Source organism: Zootoca vivipara, chromosome 16 (assembly GCF_963506605.1).
Source record: "Zootoca vivipara chromosome 16, rZooViv1.1, whole genome shotgun sequence".
Classification (NCBI taxonomy): domain Eukaryota; kingdom Metazoa; phylum Chordata; class Lepidosauria; order Squamata; family Lacertidae; genus Zootoca; species Zootoca vivipara.
In genome coordinates, this window is record NC_083291.1 from 31700978 (window position 1) to 31713232 (window position 12255).

Consider the following 12255-nt stretch of genomic DNA (forward strand, 5'->3'; position numbering starts at 1 on the left):
CAAAACTGGCGAACTTTGCCAAGATGGCAAAGCTTACAGGAAAAACGAGAAACCAGGAAGAGGAGGTCTTTAATAAAGAATGGGGAAAGTTTACAATTTATTTGAAAAGCTGTTGCAAACAATTACCTGTATATACGTTGGTAGGATTGACAGAGAACTAGTAGTAAAGAATTGTACTATGGATTGACAAAGGATTTATAAGAAATAGAGTTATGATAGAGATGCAGAGGGGTAAATCGTTACATTAAGATCCACAATTGGGGGCGGTGAGTCAGAAATATCTTATATGTTTACAGTGGAACCTCGGTTTACGAACGCAACCCGTTCCATGGAGGCGTTCGTAAATGGAGGCATTCGCTCCCCGGAGGTACGCTTTTGCACGTGCGCAAAGCGCCAATAGAGCGCTTCTACACGCATGCTGCACAGATTGCTTCTGCGCATCTGACGCCATGGAACCTGGATGTAAACACTTCCGGGGCTGCGGCATTCGTAAACGGAGGCGTTCATAAACAGAGGTAGTTGTAAGCCGATGTTCCACTGTATGTGTGTAACTCATTTGTTTATGCGAAATAGAAAATGCAAAAATAAAATTTATTTAAAACATCAAAAACCATTCATGAGGCTGTGCTCAAAATAAGATGCGCATATTTTCTTTGTGGGAAGGACGTGTGGGTCCAGAATTGACTTCCATAGTCACTTAAAGACACACTGTTAAGACCGTGATCACGGAAGACAGTCTTACTCGGCCACAAGTGATCAAAGAAAAAGAAGATATAGTTAATGAGAGGCAAGAGCAGATCAAGAGCTGTGTGCCCTGCCCTCCCCTCTTGGACACACGAGCATTCATTCACCCGGGTGTTTTCACGCATACAATCTGCGAAACAAAGGTGGGATTCAATCCAGACCCTGTTCAGCCCATCTGGTTGACTGGACTGCATGAAATCACAGAAAGCAAGTCCCCGCCCGCCCCCCCAAATCTTCTTTTTTTAACAAACCACAGAAGGCAGGCCTCTCCCGCTGGCTTCTCTAGTTTGTGACCTCGAGAGAACTTGCTAAGGCAGCTTGATGCTGGCATTAAACATGTCCTTGGGATCTGTAATCCTGAAGTGGGTGTGTTGCTCCACAGTGGGAGGCCAGGGGAGAGCGCAGAGAGGAAAATGCCACGTAGATGGGACCCAGCACAGGTCAGTTCGGTTCTCGAAATTCAAACACGTAGCATCTTTTATCGGAGGGCTGCCGTGCTCCGCTTCTCCCTGAGCGCGTTCTTGTGCTGTGTTTAGGCCACTAAGTCTCTTAGCATCCCTACAGCTGTGCATTCTGTGTTTTTTTATGTTGAGATTTTATCTTGTGCACCGCCCTGAGGCCTGCAGGTATAGGGTGGTACAGTGGTACCACTACTTACGAATAACTCTACGGAGCACCGTCCGCCATCTTGGATGCGGTTTAGATAGGATTTTTTCTACTTACGAATTTTTAGATAGGTTTGCTTCGACTTGCGATTTTTTTCTCCCAATGCATCCCTATGGGATTCGACTTACCATTTTTTTCAACTTACGAATGTGCGTTCAGAACGCATTAAATTCATAAGTAGAGGTACAACTGTATACAATTTTAATAAATAATAATAACAACAGCTGGAAATGTGTGTCGGGGGGTCTAAACGACTGACAGGCTTTTTTTCTTTTTTCTCTTTAATTTTCTTTTGACAAAATAATCATCATAAATAAGAATAAAAATGAGCACCCCACCCCTGAGACCGTTCCATTGTAACCAACCTCCCAAAATTTCAACACCTCTTGCGATAGTTTGACCCCTTTCCATTTCAACGGTACAAATTCTACAAGCGCCCTCCATACCTCCTCGAAATAATTTCTCCTGCATATTCCCCCTGTCTTACCTTAATGGCACACATGTTCGTTTATCATTCATAGCTATATAGAATCATAGACTTGGAAGAGACCACAAGGGCCATCCAGTCCAACCCCCTGCCAAGCAGGAAACGCCATCGAAGTATCTCCTCCACCACTTTATGCCATTCTTCTCTGTTATATTCTGCTTGCCCCTTCCTAGCTATCATAATCTGTGCAGCTGTCAACAAAACCTTCTACCCCATCGTAAAACTGATAATAATGCTGCCTGTGGACTTTGGGTCAGCTTTAAACTACCGAGAAGCTTCTGAAGTGTTTTGAAAATGTGCATCGGAATCGGTTCAGGGAGCTATGCAGCTGTGGGATCCTGAAGCTTGTGCTGACATGAAGGTGGAAACTGGGTGTGGTGCTTGGGTTCGGCAGCAGGAATGGGGAACCCGTGACAAGAACCTCCCCCCCCCCCAGCTGCTGTTGGGCTCCAGGCCCTGTTCTCCCAGACCATGCTAGCTAGGGCTGTTGGGAGTCTGGAGGGCCAAACACCAAATCTCTCTTTTTTATATATAATTTTTATTAAATTTTCTGCTTTACAATTTAAAATACTCTAATATCCTTAGGATATCAACGACTTCCCTTCTTCTCTTTCCACGGTTCATTTTGCACACCATAAATCCCTGCATATTTTACAGAAACTATACCATTCAGTATTCCATTATTGCATCCATCAAAACTTGTTTACGCTGTTGAATTTATCTTCATGCTGCCAGCGTTTTCAGCTGTACACAGTTATTTTCCATATATTCAATAAATGCGTTCCAATCTTCTTTAAACATATGTTCTTCTTGTTCTCTTATTCTATATAGAATATTCTATATTCTAGATATCTATTATATTTATCCAATATATATTATTATATATATCTAGGTAAAGGTAAAGGGCCCCCTGACCATCAGGTCCAGTCGTGTCCGACTCTGGGGTTGCGGCGCTCATCTCGCTCTATAGGCCAAGGGAGCCAGCGTTTGTCCGCAGACAGCTTCCGGGTCATGTGGCCAGCATGACAAAGCTGCTTCTGGCGAACCAGAGCAGCGCACGGAAACGCCGTTTACCTTCCCGCCGGAGCGGTCCCTATTTATCTACTTGCACTTTGATGTGCTTTCGAACTGCTAGGTGGGCAGGAGCTGGGACCGAGCAACGGGAGCTCACCCCGTTGCAGGGATTCAAACCACCGACCTTCTGATCAGCAAGCTCTAGACTCTGTGGTTTAGCCCACAGCGCCACCTGGGTCCCTCTATATATATCTATATATCATATCTATCATATCTATCTATCTATCTATCTATCTATCTATCTATCTATATATATATATATATATTCTATATATCTATTTCTTATTCTATATGTTAAGTCTGCGAGTTGTGCATATTCTGTCAACTTAAGTTGTTCTTCTTTGGTTGGGACCTCGCTCATTTTCAATTTTGGGGCTAACAAAACACGGGCCGCAGTACAGTCGTACCTTGGAAGTCGAACGGAATCCATTCTGGCACTCCGTTCGACTTCCAAAACGTTCAGAAACCAAAGTGCAGCTTCTGATTGGCTGCAGGAAACTCCTGCAGCCAGTCGGAAGCCCCATTGGACGTTTGGCTTCCAAAAATAGTTCGCAAACCAGAACAGTCACTTCTGGGTTTGCAGCGTTCAGGGGCCAAAATATTTGAGAACTAAGCTGTTCGAAAACCAAGGTAGTAGCATGCATAAACAACCTTTTTTGATTCCCACAAAATCTCAGCACTCTGGGGTGGTTGTTTTTACTGAAGTCATTTCTGTCCCTTGCAGGTATTATTTTCAGGGCACCTTTTCCAGGACTTGGGGTGCCTGTTCCCTGAACTGCCCATCTCCCTTTTCTGATGCCTTCCAGATAACACGAAACCCTCCCCACCCATGGAGGCCGTGTTCCTCCTTTGCAACTCTTATCTGCATTTTATTCAAAACTTGGGGCAAGCGGCTGAGTTTAGTTAATAGGTTTGGGGTACTGCCTTGCACCAGTCGGGTGAGATGTGGCATTCCTTAGCTTCTTACGAAGGGGGTCGGGCTGCTGTCCTGTCGTCTGAATATGGGTCCCCCTCCTTAAGAAGCCTCGGCCCCTTGTGCCCAACAGCTGCTCTCTTGAGGCCGGTAGACTTTGACGCGTCAGATCTTCCATCTGCTTGTTTGGCTGCCTCGTATCTCATAATAGTCTGTGGAAGTTCTGAGCCGCTTTAGGGAGGTGAGGCGAGGTAAGGCACCCATTGACTGAGAGGCTTACGTGGCCACTGGACGAAAAGCGTGATTTGGTGACTATTTGGAGCTGAGCTGCACTGAGCGTGGGGAGCCTCTACCCCGGGCCCTGAAATTCCAGAGTGGGTGCTGCCCTGCCTAACCGCTGCCCTGAAGATGAACTGCTTCTGCCTCTCGGTTGCCATCTGGAGACACCGCTCCTTGCTCCTAGGTGCCATCTTCCTACTTCTGCTGCTCCTCCTCAGGCAACTGACCAAGCAGTGAGTATTGGTTATATGGGGTACAAGGGAGCTTTGCAGAGCGAACTGTCTTGGTACCGTTGCTCACCTCTCTGCTTGATTTCTGAAAAAAAGGGGTTCGGAGCCAACGCAGGAGAGACGCGTCTTTGAGCGTCTTTGAATAACCACAGCCAGCTCCTTGAATCTGGCCCCAGAGGGAAGGGTTGCCAATCTGCAAGAAATGTCTTCCATCCTCACTTTTGTGTGTGTGCGTTTAATAAAGACATCCCTACCCTGCCTTCCTCCCAAAGCAGTTCAGGGCATGATTAGAAATTAAGCCTTGTGTAAGAAGACCGAGAAATAAATTAGCCCTTGGTATTGAGGTATCCTTAGCAGCTGCCCTCTGCTAAACTGCCTTTTTGGTTTGTTGGCGCCTTTGGGCACTCTGAAACTTTCGGTTCCAAGTGTCCAGAGATGCTCTCTTTTTGGTGCATGTGTGGAGCTGGTTGTTGGCCCAGCAATTATGTAAAAGGCTCTAATTTATCACTAGGTCTGTTCATTACCCCCTCGATCTTTCCATGAGCAATCGTGTGCATGCACACTTCTTCAGATACAAAATAAAAAAATTCCTTCAGTAGCACCTTAAAGACCAACTAAGTTTTTATTTTGGTATGAGCTTTCGTGTGCATGCACACTTCCGAAAGCTCATACCAAAACAAAAACGTAGTTGGTCTTTAAGGTGCTACTGAAGGAATTTTTTTATTTTGTTTCGACTACATCAGACCAACACGGCTACCTACCTGTAACTAGATCCATGAGCAATGTATTGTTTCTTTTTTTAAAACCGCCAAACTTCCAGTCGATAGATAATAGATAGATATGAGAGAGAGAGAGAGAGAGAGAGAGAGAGAGAGAGAGAGAGAGAGAGAGAGAGAGAGAGAGAGATACGGTAGATAGATAGATATCTCAAAGGGTTTCAACCTTTTTGGGTCCATGGCTCCCTTTACCAACTCCATTCTTTCTGTGGCACCTTTCAGGAGCCCAGTTATGTCACTCCTTGCCTGTAGAGCTGGCAGCCCCTCACCCCTTTTCAAACACCCTCCCTTGGGGAGGGTTCCCTCAGCCTCCTCTCCCCTCTCCTTGGGAGTCCTCTGGGCAGCCGCTGCTGCCGCCCCAATCTCTGAGCTGCCCCCCCCCACGCCAAAGAGAGGTGCCTCCTCACACTGCCCACAGGGGCCTGGGAAGCACCCCCTGGCCAGCCCCAGAGGCACCATTCGCCTGGGGAGCTTGTAGCTGCAACAAACAGCTGTGCAAGCTTTTGGGAGGCTGAGAAGCAAGAGGGCATCAGAGGAGGGAGGGAAGGAAAGAGGGACAGAGGCCAGTGTTGCCCATGGCACCCCAGGGTGCTACAGCACACTGGTTAAAAACCGCTGATATATATATATCAGTGATCTTTGTGTGTCATCCTTGTGCAAGGGCTACGCTGATCTCTGTATCGTTCTAATTTTAGTCTAAGTGCTGCCGATGCAAGTAGCAGTCTCAAGGTAAATGAAATGAAGATGCAAGCAGCAGCTATTGTAATGAGGACAACAAGCCTTGTGTTGGGTGTGCCACCATTCTCTCTGCGACACAGCTCCCTGCCTGGATAGGGTCATCTGAATATGGGGAGAGGGCAGTGTCGGAAGCTAAAGTTTCACAGATCACTTCCCCATTTAGCTTAAGAGAGCCAGTGTGGTGTAGTGGTTAAGAGCGGCAGACTCCTAATCTGGGGAACCGGGTTCGTGTCTCTGATCCTCCACATGCAGCTGCTGGGTGACCTTGGGCTAGTCACACTTCTCTGAAGTCTCTCAGCCCCACTCACCTCACAGAGTGTTTGTTGTGGAGGAGGAGGGGAAAGGAGATTGTTAGCCGCTTTGAGACTCCTTCGGGTAGTGATCATAGCTGCCAAGTTAACCCTTTTTTTAAGGGAAATTCCCTTATGCTGAATAGGCTTCCTCGTGAGAAAAGGGAAAACTTGGCAGCTATGGTAGTGATAAAGCGGGATATCAAATCCAAACTCTTCTTCTTCTTCTTAAAGTGGCATAAAATGGTTCTTTTTAAAAAGAGATGTTATTCTTACCCTTTCCCCTTAGGGTAAATTACAATACTAGTAAACTACTGGAGAGCACTGTAGTTCACCCAGCTCTGCTCCTGGGCTCAAATTTCTGTCTGCGGAGGAGAGCAATAGAAGCTTGCTGTCAGGAGCAATTTCTTCATGTGAAACCCAGTTTACCTGGCTTCCAGTAGATCAGTGGTAGGAAATGTGTGTTGGTAAGCTCCATCTCCCATCAGCCCACCATGGCCAAAGAGTTGTAATAGATGGAAATCATGCTGTGTGATAAGCCTTCCAAAATCCTCTGCCTAAGGGTTTGCTTAACCAAGAGATTGATTAAACCAGAGTTTCCAAAACTTCGGTCTCCAGCTGTTTTTGGACTGTCAGGCTTTTCAGGAATAGAAATGGAGATGCACAGGGTATCTTGCCCTATAAGAAACTGCAATGTTATCATGGATACGGGGAATCGGAAGTATCCAGGTAGGATTGTCAAAGGCCTGTAATGTACACAAGGGACTAGTTTATGAGCATTTAGCACACATCCTCCTGAAGGCATTTCCCAGTTACTAGCAGAGCACAGAACTGTAACACGTGGCATTGTTTCACCTAGGAGCCAGAAACATTTTATCTCTTGTTTTTCTTTAGCGATCATGTGTAGCCAAGTAAGGTTGTCTTCCATGAACACGGTTTTAACAGTGAGCCTGTAAGTGACTGTGGAGGCCAATTCTGGATCCACACGTCCTTCCACAGTGGGGACATAGGTTTCCAGGCGGGAGTTAATCACGGTGACGGTTTGCCAAACGTGCCTTCCTCTTAGCATGCTTCTCCCTTTCGTCCTGAGTTCGAGCATCTTCAAAGTTCATGACACCTTTGGTAAAGGCTGTTCTCCAACTGGAGCGCTCGCAGGCCAGTGTTTCCCAGTTGTCGGGGTTTATATCACATTTTTAAAGATTTGCCTCAAGCGAGTCTTTAAACCTCTTTTGCTGACCCCCAGCATTACGCTTTCCATTTTAAAGTTTTCTCTCTAACCCACCTGAGACAAGCTTCAGATCATTTCTGTACGTACAGCAAGGAGTTTGGCCGTTTGCCCATCACCAAGGGGCAGAGGGTGATATAAAGTAATCGCAAGGCTGGTCCTACTTATACATTATCCTTAAAGCGACTAGACCGATGATTACAAAAATATCCTTATACCCCAAGGATCCCTACCCCAAGGTTGTGCCAAAGTAACTGTGCTGCTGTGGCCTCTTGCTGTGGTACACTTGTGGGTGGCGCTGCGGTCTAAACCACTGAGCTTCTTGGGCTTGCTGATCAGAAGGTCAGCAGTTCGAATCTGTGTGATGGGGTGAGTGCCCATTGCTCTGTCCCAGCTCCTGCCAACCTAGCAGTGCAAGTAGACAAATAGGTACTGCTGCAGGGGGAAGGTAAAAGGCATTTCCATGCACTCTGGTTTCCATCACGGTGCTCCGTTGCGCCAGAAGCAATTTAGTCATGCTGGCCACATGACCTGGAAAGCTGTCTCTGGACAAACGCCGGCTTCCTCAGCCTGAAAGCGAGATGAGCGCTGCAACCCCATAGTTGCCTTTGACTGGACTTAACTGTCCAGAGGCCCTTTACCTTTTTTTTTTTAACCTTTACTAGTAAACTACTGGAGAGCATTGTAGTTCACACCAGCTCTTTTCCTGGGCTCAAATTGTTGTTAGGAGCAATTTCTTCGTGCGAAACCCAGTTTACCCAGCTTCCAGATACCCATGTTATAAGAATTTTAAGGTCATATATATATATAATAATTGTTCATAAAACATGTACATGAATGTACAGAAACATGTCTGGAGCAGCACAGGAAGATAGGCCTGACTGACACCATTTTGACTCTCTCAGACCTGGCATTCCTCTGCAAGGAAGAAGGGGGGGGGAACCTTCTCATTGTCTCAGGAATTAAAATGATAACCCTGGCATCCTGATACCTGAGTGCCAGACAAAAGGGTGTGATTAACTTGGCTGGGAAACAGGGAAATGTAAATATCTCTCAATTTTGTTGATTAGGTTTTGGGGCAGGGGGCAGGGTCCAGACTGCTCAGATTACTGCCACCAGACCTCCCCTTTCATGATGTACCTATGATGAATCTAGGGAGAGCGGTCTTGGGCTACACCCCTTCTGTGACATATGGATGATGCTTCTGGGGGGTGGGCTGAAACCAATTTCAAATTTCTTTTTAAGGACAGGACACCTTTGTTTGGGGTTCCTTCCTTGTTCTCCTGTGTGAGAGGAAGGACCCTGTTGCAACAGCGAAAATAAAAGTGCCTTGCTTCGTACGTCCTGGTTTGGTCTCTGTTATTTGGTGGGCAGGAGACGCTTAAATTCGTCTGCTTGCCTGGATCCTTGAGCTCTCCCTGGGTCAAGATCCATTTCTCTGGGTTCATAGGAACCAGCTTAAATTTTACAACAATTTGGCGATCAGTGGTAGGAAGCCTGTGGCCATCCAACAGTGTTTCTATGCGCTCTGGTTTCCGTCATGGTGTTCTTCTTAGTGTTTTTAAGTGTCAGGTGTAACTTCAGCCTGAACACAGCAGAGTTTGCGCAGGTTTTTCCGGAAGCTTCTGGCGGTAACTTAAATGACTAGACGTCTGGACGCAGAGTAAAACTATATACAGGATTTATTGAAATAAAGAAAATCCAGAGTTTCTATGTACAGCTTTAGAACTCAAAACAAAGTAAAATAAATCCTTTCCTCTCTGTCTCTCTCTCAACGATACAGTACCTCTCCTCCTACACTGACCACACTCACCACCACCACGTACTGTGCTAGCTTTCTCTGATAACAGGTCACAGTGCTGATATCAACCAATGAGAGCGCAGTTACTAAGGCAGAAGTAGACCTTGGCTTTCTGCCCAGTGTTAATTGCTTGTCCTAGAGTTGATTGTGTGAAGAAGCAATCTGATGGTTTCTCACGCTACTAATTTAGCAAAAACCCGAACAGTTCTGTTGCGCCAAAAGTGGTTTAGTCATGCTGGCTGCATGACCCGGAAAGCGTCTGTGGACAAACACTGGCTCCCTTGGCCTGAAAGCGAGATGAGCGCTGCAACCCCATAGTTAGCCTTGACTGGACTTAACCGTCCAGGAGTCCTTTACCTTTTTTTTAAACCTTACCTTGCAGAGAAGTATTGCGGATCAGCCCTGCAGAAGAGCTGCAGAGCCTGCATCGGAAAAACGCATCCACTCGCTCTCTGGCTGTTCAGAAGCTGCAAGGGAAGACGGGCTTGGCAGAGCCGGGGGTCCTTAACGTCGTCTTTCTGAAGACCCACAAAACAGGCGGCAGCACAGTGCAGAACATCCTCTTCCGGGCTGGGGAGCGGCGGAACCTGACTGTGGCCTTTCCCCTCTATTCCTACCAGTTTGCCTACCCAGAGGCCTTCTCCAGGACGTTTGTGGAGGACCTCCCCACCGGGGCCACCCATTTCAACCTGCTCTGCAGCCATATGCGGCTGGCGGTTGGCGAAGTGCAGGCCGTCATGCCGCCGCACAGCATCTTCCTCACGATCCTGCGCCACCCCGTTCAGACGTTCGAGTCCGTCTTCCACTACTACCGCAACGTCGTGCCTGCCTTCCAGACGCTGGCCAACCACTCCAGGCCGCTACTGGCTTTCCTGGAGGCGTCGGCTCGCTACTACGATGCCAGGGACGCTGGCAATGGGCTGGCCAAAAACCCCATGGCCTTTGACCTAGGCCTGAACGCGAGTCAGGAAGAAGCGCCGAGTGGCCGGTGGCTGGGAGAGCTGGAAAGGCTGAATCGGACTTTTCAGCTGGTGATGATCGCGGAGCACTTTGACGAGTCGCTCCTCCTGGCGAGGGAGCTGCTCGGGCTGGACATGGAAGAGCTGGTGTACGTCAGGCTCAATGTGCGCCACAAAGAGGGCGAGCCTCTGCCCAAGGCGCTGGTGCAGAAGATCCAGGCCTGGAACTGGTTGGACGTGCAGATCTACAGGTTTTTCCAGGGCGTTTTCTGGCGCAAGGTGGAACGCTATGGCTACATGCGCATGAAGAGGGAGTTGGACGCCTTCCATGCGCTGCTGAGGGAGACGGGGGCTAGGTGCCTGTCGGGGGAGCCTGTCGGACCCGAGCGCATGGCTGATGAGCTGCGGCCTTGGCAGCCGGGCAGTGTCACCATTCTTGGCTACAGCCTCAAACAGAACCTCACGTATGCCCAGTACAGTGGCTGCTTCCGTATCATCCTGCCTGAACTCCAGTATCACGCTTACCTCTATTACAGGCAATACGGAAGGGACATGCGCCCTTAGTGGGTTCCTGGCTATTATTTGGGGGATATTGGGTGCAATCCTGCTCTCCTCTCTATCCATTGACCTCAGCTGTCTTACTCATTTGTTTTCTCTTGGTTCTCTTGGGTGTGATTCCTGCATTGCAGGAGTTTGGGCTAAAGGATCCTAGGGATCCTTTCTGACTTAACAATTATACCCTGGGTTGCCCGAGCCCAGTTTGGGCAGTTTGCAACCTATATAAAAACATAATAAATCATTACGCTTTAAGAAGCTTCTCTAGACAGGGCTGCCTTCTAAAGGTTATACAGTGGTACCTCGGTTTATGAACACAATTGGTTCTGGAAGTCTGTTCATAAACTGAAGCGTTCATAAACTGAAGCGAACTTTCCCATTGAAAGTAATGGAAAGTGGATTAATCCATTCCAGACGGTCCGCGGAGTAACCGTTCATAAACTGAAGCGAACTTTTCCATTGAAAGTAATGGAAAGTGGATTAATCCGTTCCAGACGGGTCCGTGAAGTACTTAAACTGAAGCGTTCATAAACTGAAACATGGGTGTAATTGGTTCCGGAAGTCTGTTCATAAACTGAAGCGTTCATAAACTGAAGCGAACTTTCCCATTTAAAGTAATGGAAAGTGAATTAATCCGTTCCAGATGGGTCCGCGGCGTTCATAAACCGAAAATTCATAAACCGAGGTGTTCATAAACTGAGGTTCCACTGTATAGCTACTTGATACCTGACGGGAGGGCATTCCACAGGGTGGGTGCCACTACCGAGAAGGCCCTCTGCCTGGTTCCCTGTAACTTCACTTCTCGCTGTGAGGGAACCGCCAGAAGGTCCTTGGAGCTGGACCTCAGTGTCCAGCCTAAGCAATGGGTGTGGAGATGCTCCTTCAGGTATTACGGGCCAAGGCCATTTAGGGCTTTAAAGGTCAGCACCAACACTTTGAATTTTGCTCAGAAATGTACTGGGAGCCAATGTACTGTAGGTCTTTCAGGACCAGTGTTATATGGCCCTGGCGGACACTTCCAGCCACCAGTCTAGCTGCCACATTCTGGATTAGTTGTAGACTCTACAACTATGCAAATATCAGATTCTCCTGGATAAAACCCTCGATCCATTTCAATCTAGTGCTCTGCTATACAATCAGAGACAGCATCCAAGCCTCTCTTGGGTGGCCAAAGAGAATTGGCTATTCTTCTACAGTTCTCCATGACATACTGTTGTGAACAGCGATTTTCAGATATAAAAGATCAGAAAAGAGAAAGGCTTCTTTGTGCTGATATGTTTCTCTCAAATTGGACCTAAAAACAAGCTCAGGTCTCTGATTGAATTTGTATACCTACTTGAGGGACATATGCAAGAGGCTTGATTATCATTATATTCATGTTATTATGTAGCTGCATTGTTTTATACTCCCTGGATATCCCATGATAATATTATAAAGTAGTTGTGTTCTATGTTATAAAGCAAGTACTGCTGGTTGTTGTCTATTTTTGGTTTCCAATGTATTTTTTTAACAATTAAG

General features: G+C 47.1%; 1 protein-coding gene and 1 non-coding gene across 2 annotated transcripts; one reads left to right on the plus strand and one right to left on the minus strand.

The window, feature by feature from the left end:
- The first annotated feature begins 3356 nt into the window (after window positions 1-3356).
- LOC118097883 (galactosylceramide sulfotransferase-like) lies at window positions 3357-12176 on the plus strand. Its single transcript, XM_035141173.2, has 2 exons — window positions 3357-4396; window positions 9606-12176. Exons 1-2 carry the CDS (start codon window positions 4293-4295, stop codon window positions 10744-10746), a joined length of 1245 nt encoding a protein of 414 aa, XP_034997064.2. The 5' UTR covers window positions 3357-4292; the 3' UTR covers window positions 10747-12176.
- Window positions 5788-5890, minus strand: LOC118078972 (U6 spliceosomal RNA). Its single transcript, XR_004691380.2, has one exon. It is a non-coding gene; the product is annotated as a U6 spliceosomal RNA (small nuclear RNA).
- Window positions 12177-12255: the final 79 nt, after the last annotated feature.

Excerpts from the sequence above, each read along its gene's own strand:
- LOC118097883 (XM_035141173.2), top strand. The coding sequence starts at position 4,293 with ATGAACTGCTTCTGCCTCTCGGTTGCCATCTGGAGACACCGCTCCTTG. Across the intron at positions 4,397-9,605 it reads CTCAGGCAACTGACCAAGCA|AGAAGTATTGCGGATCAGCC; the intron begins GTGAGTATTGGT and ends CTTACCTTGCAG.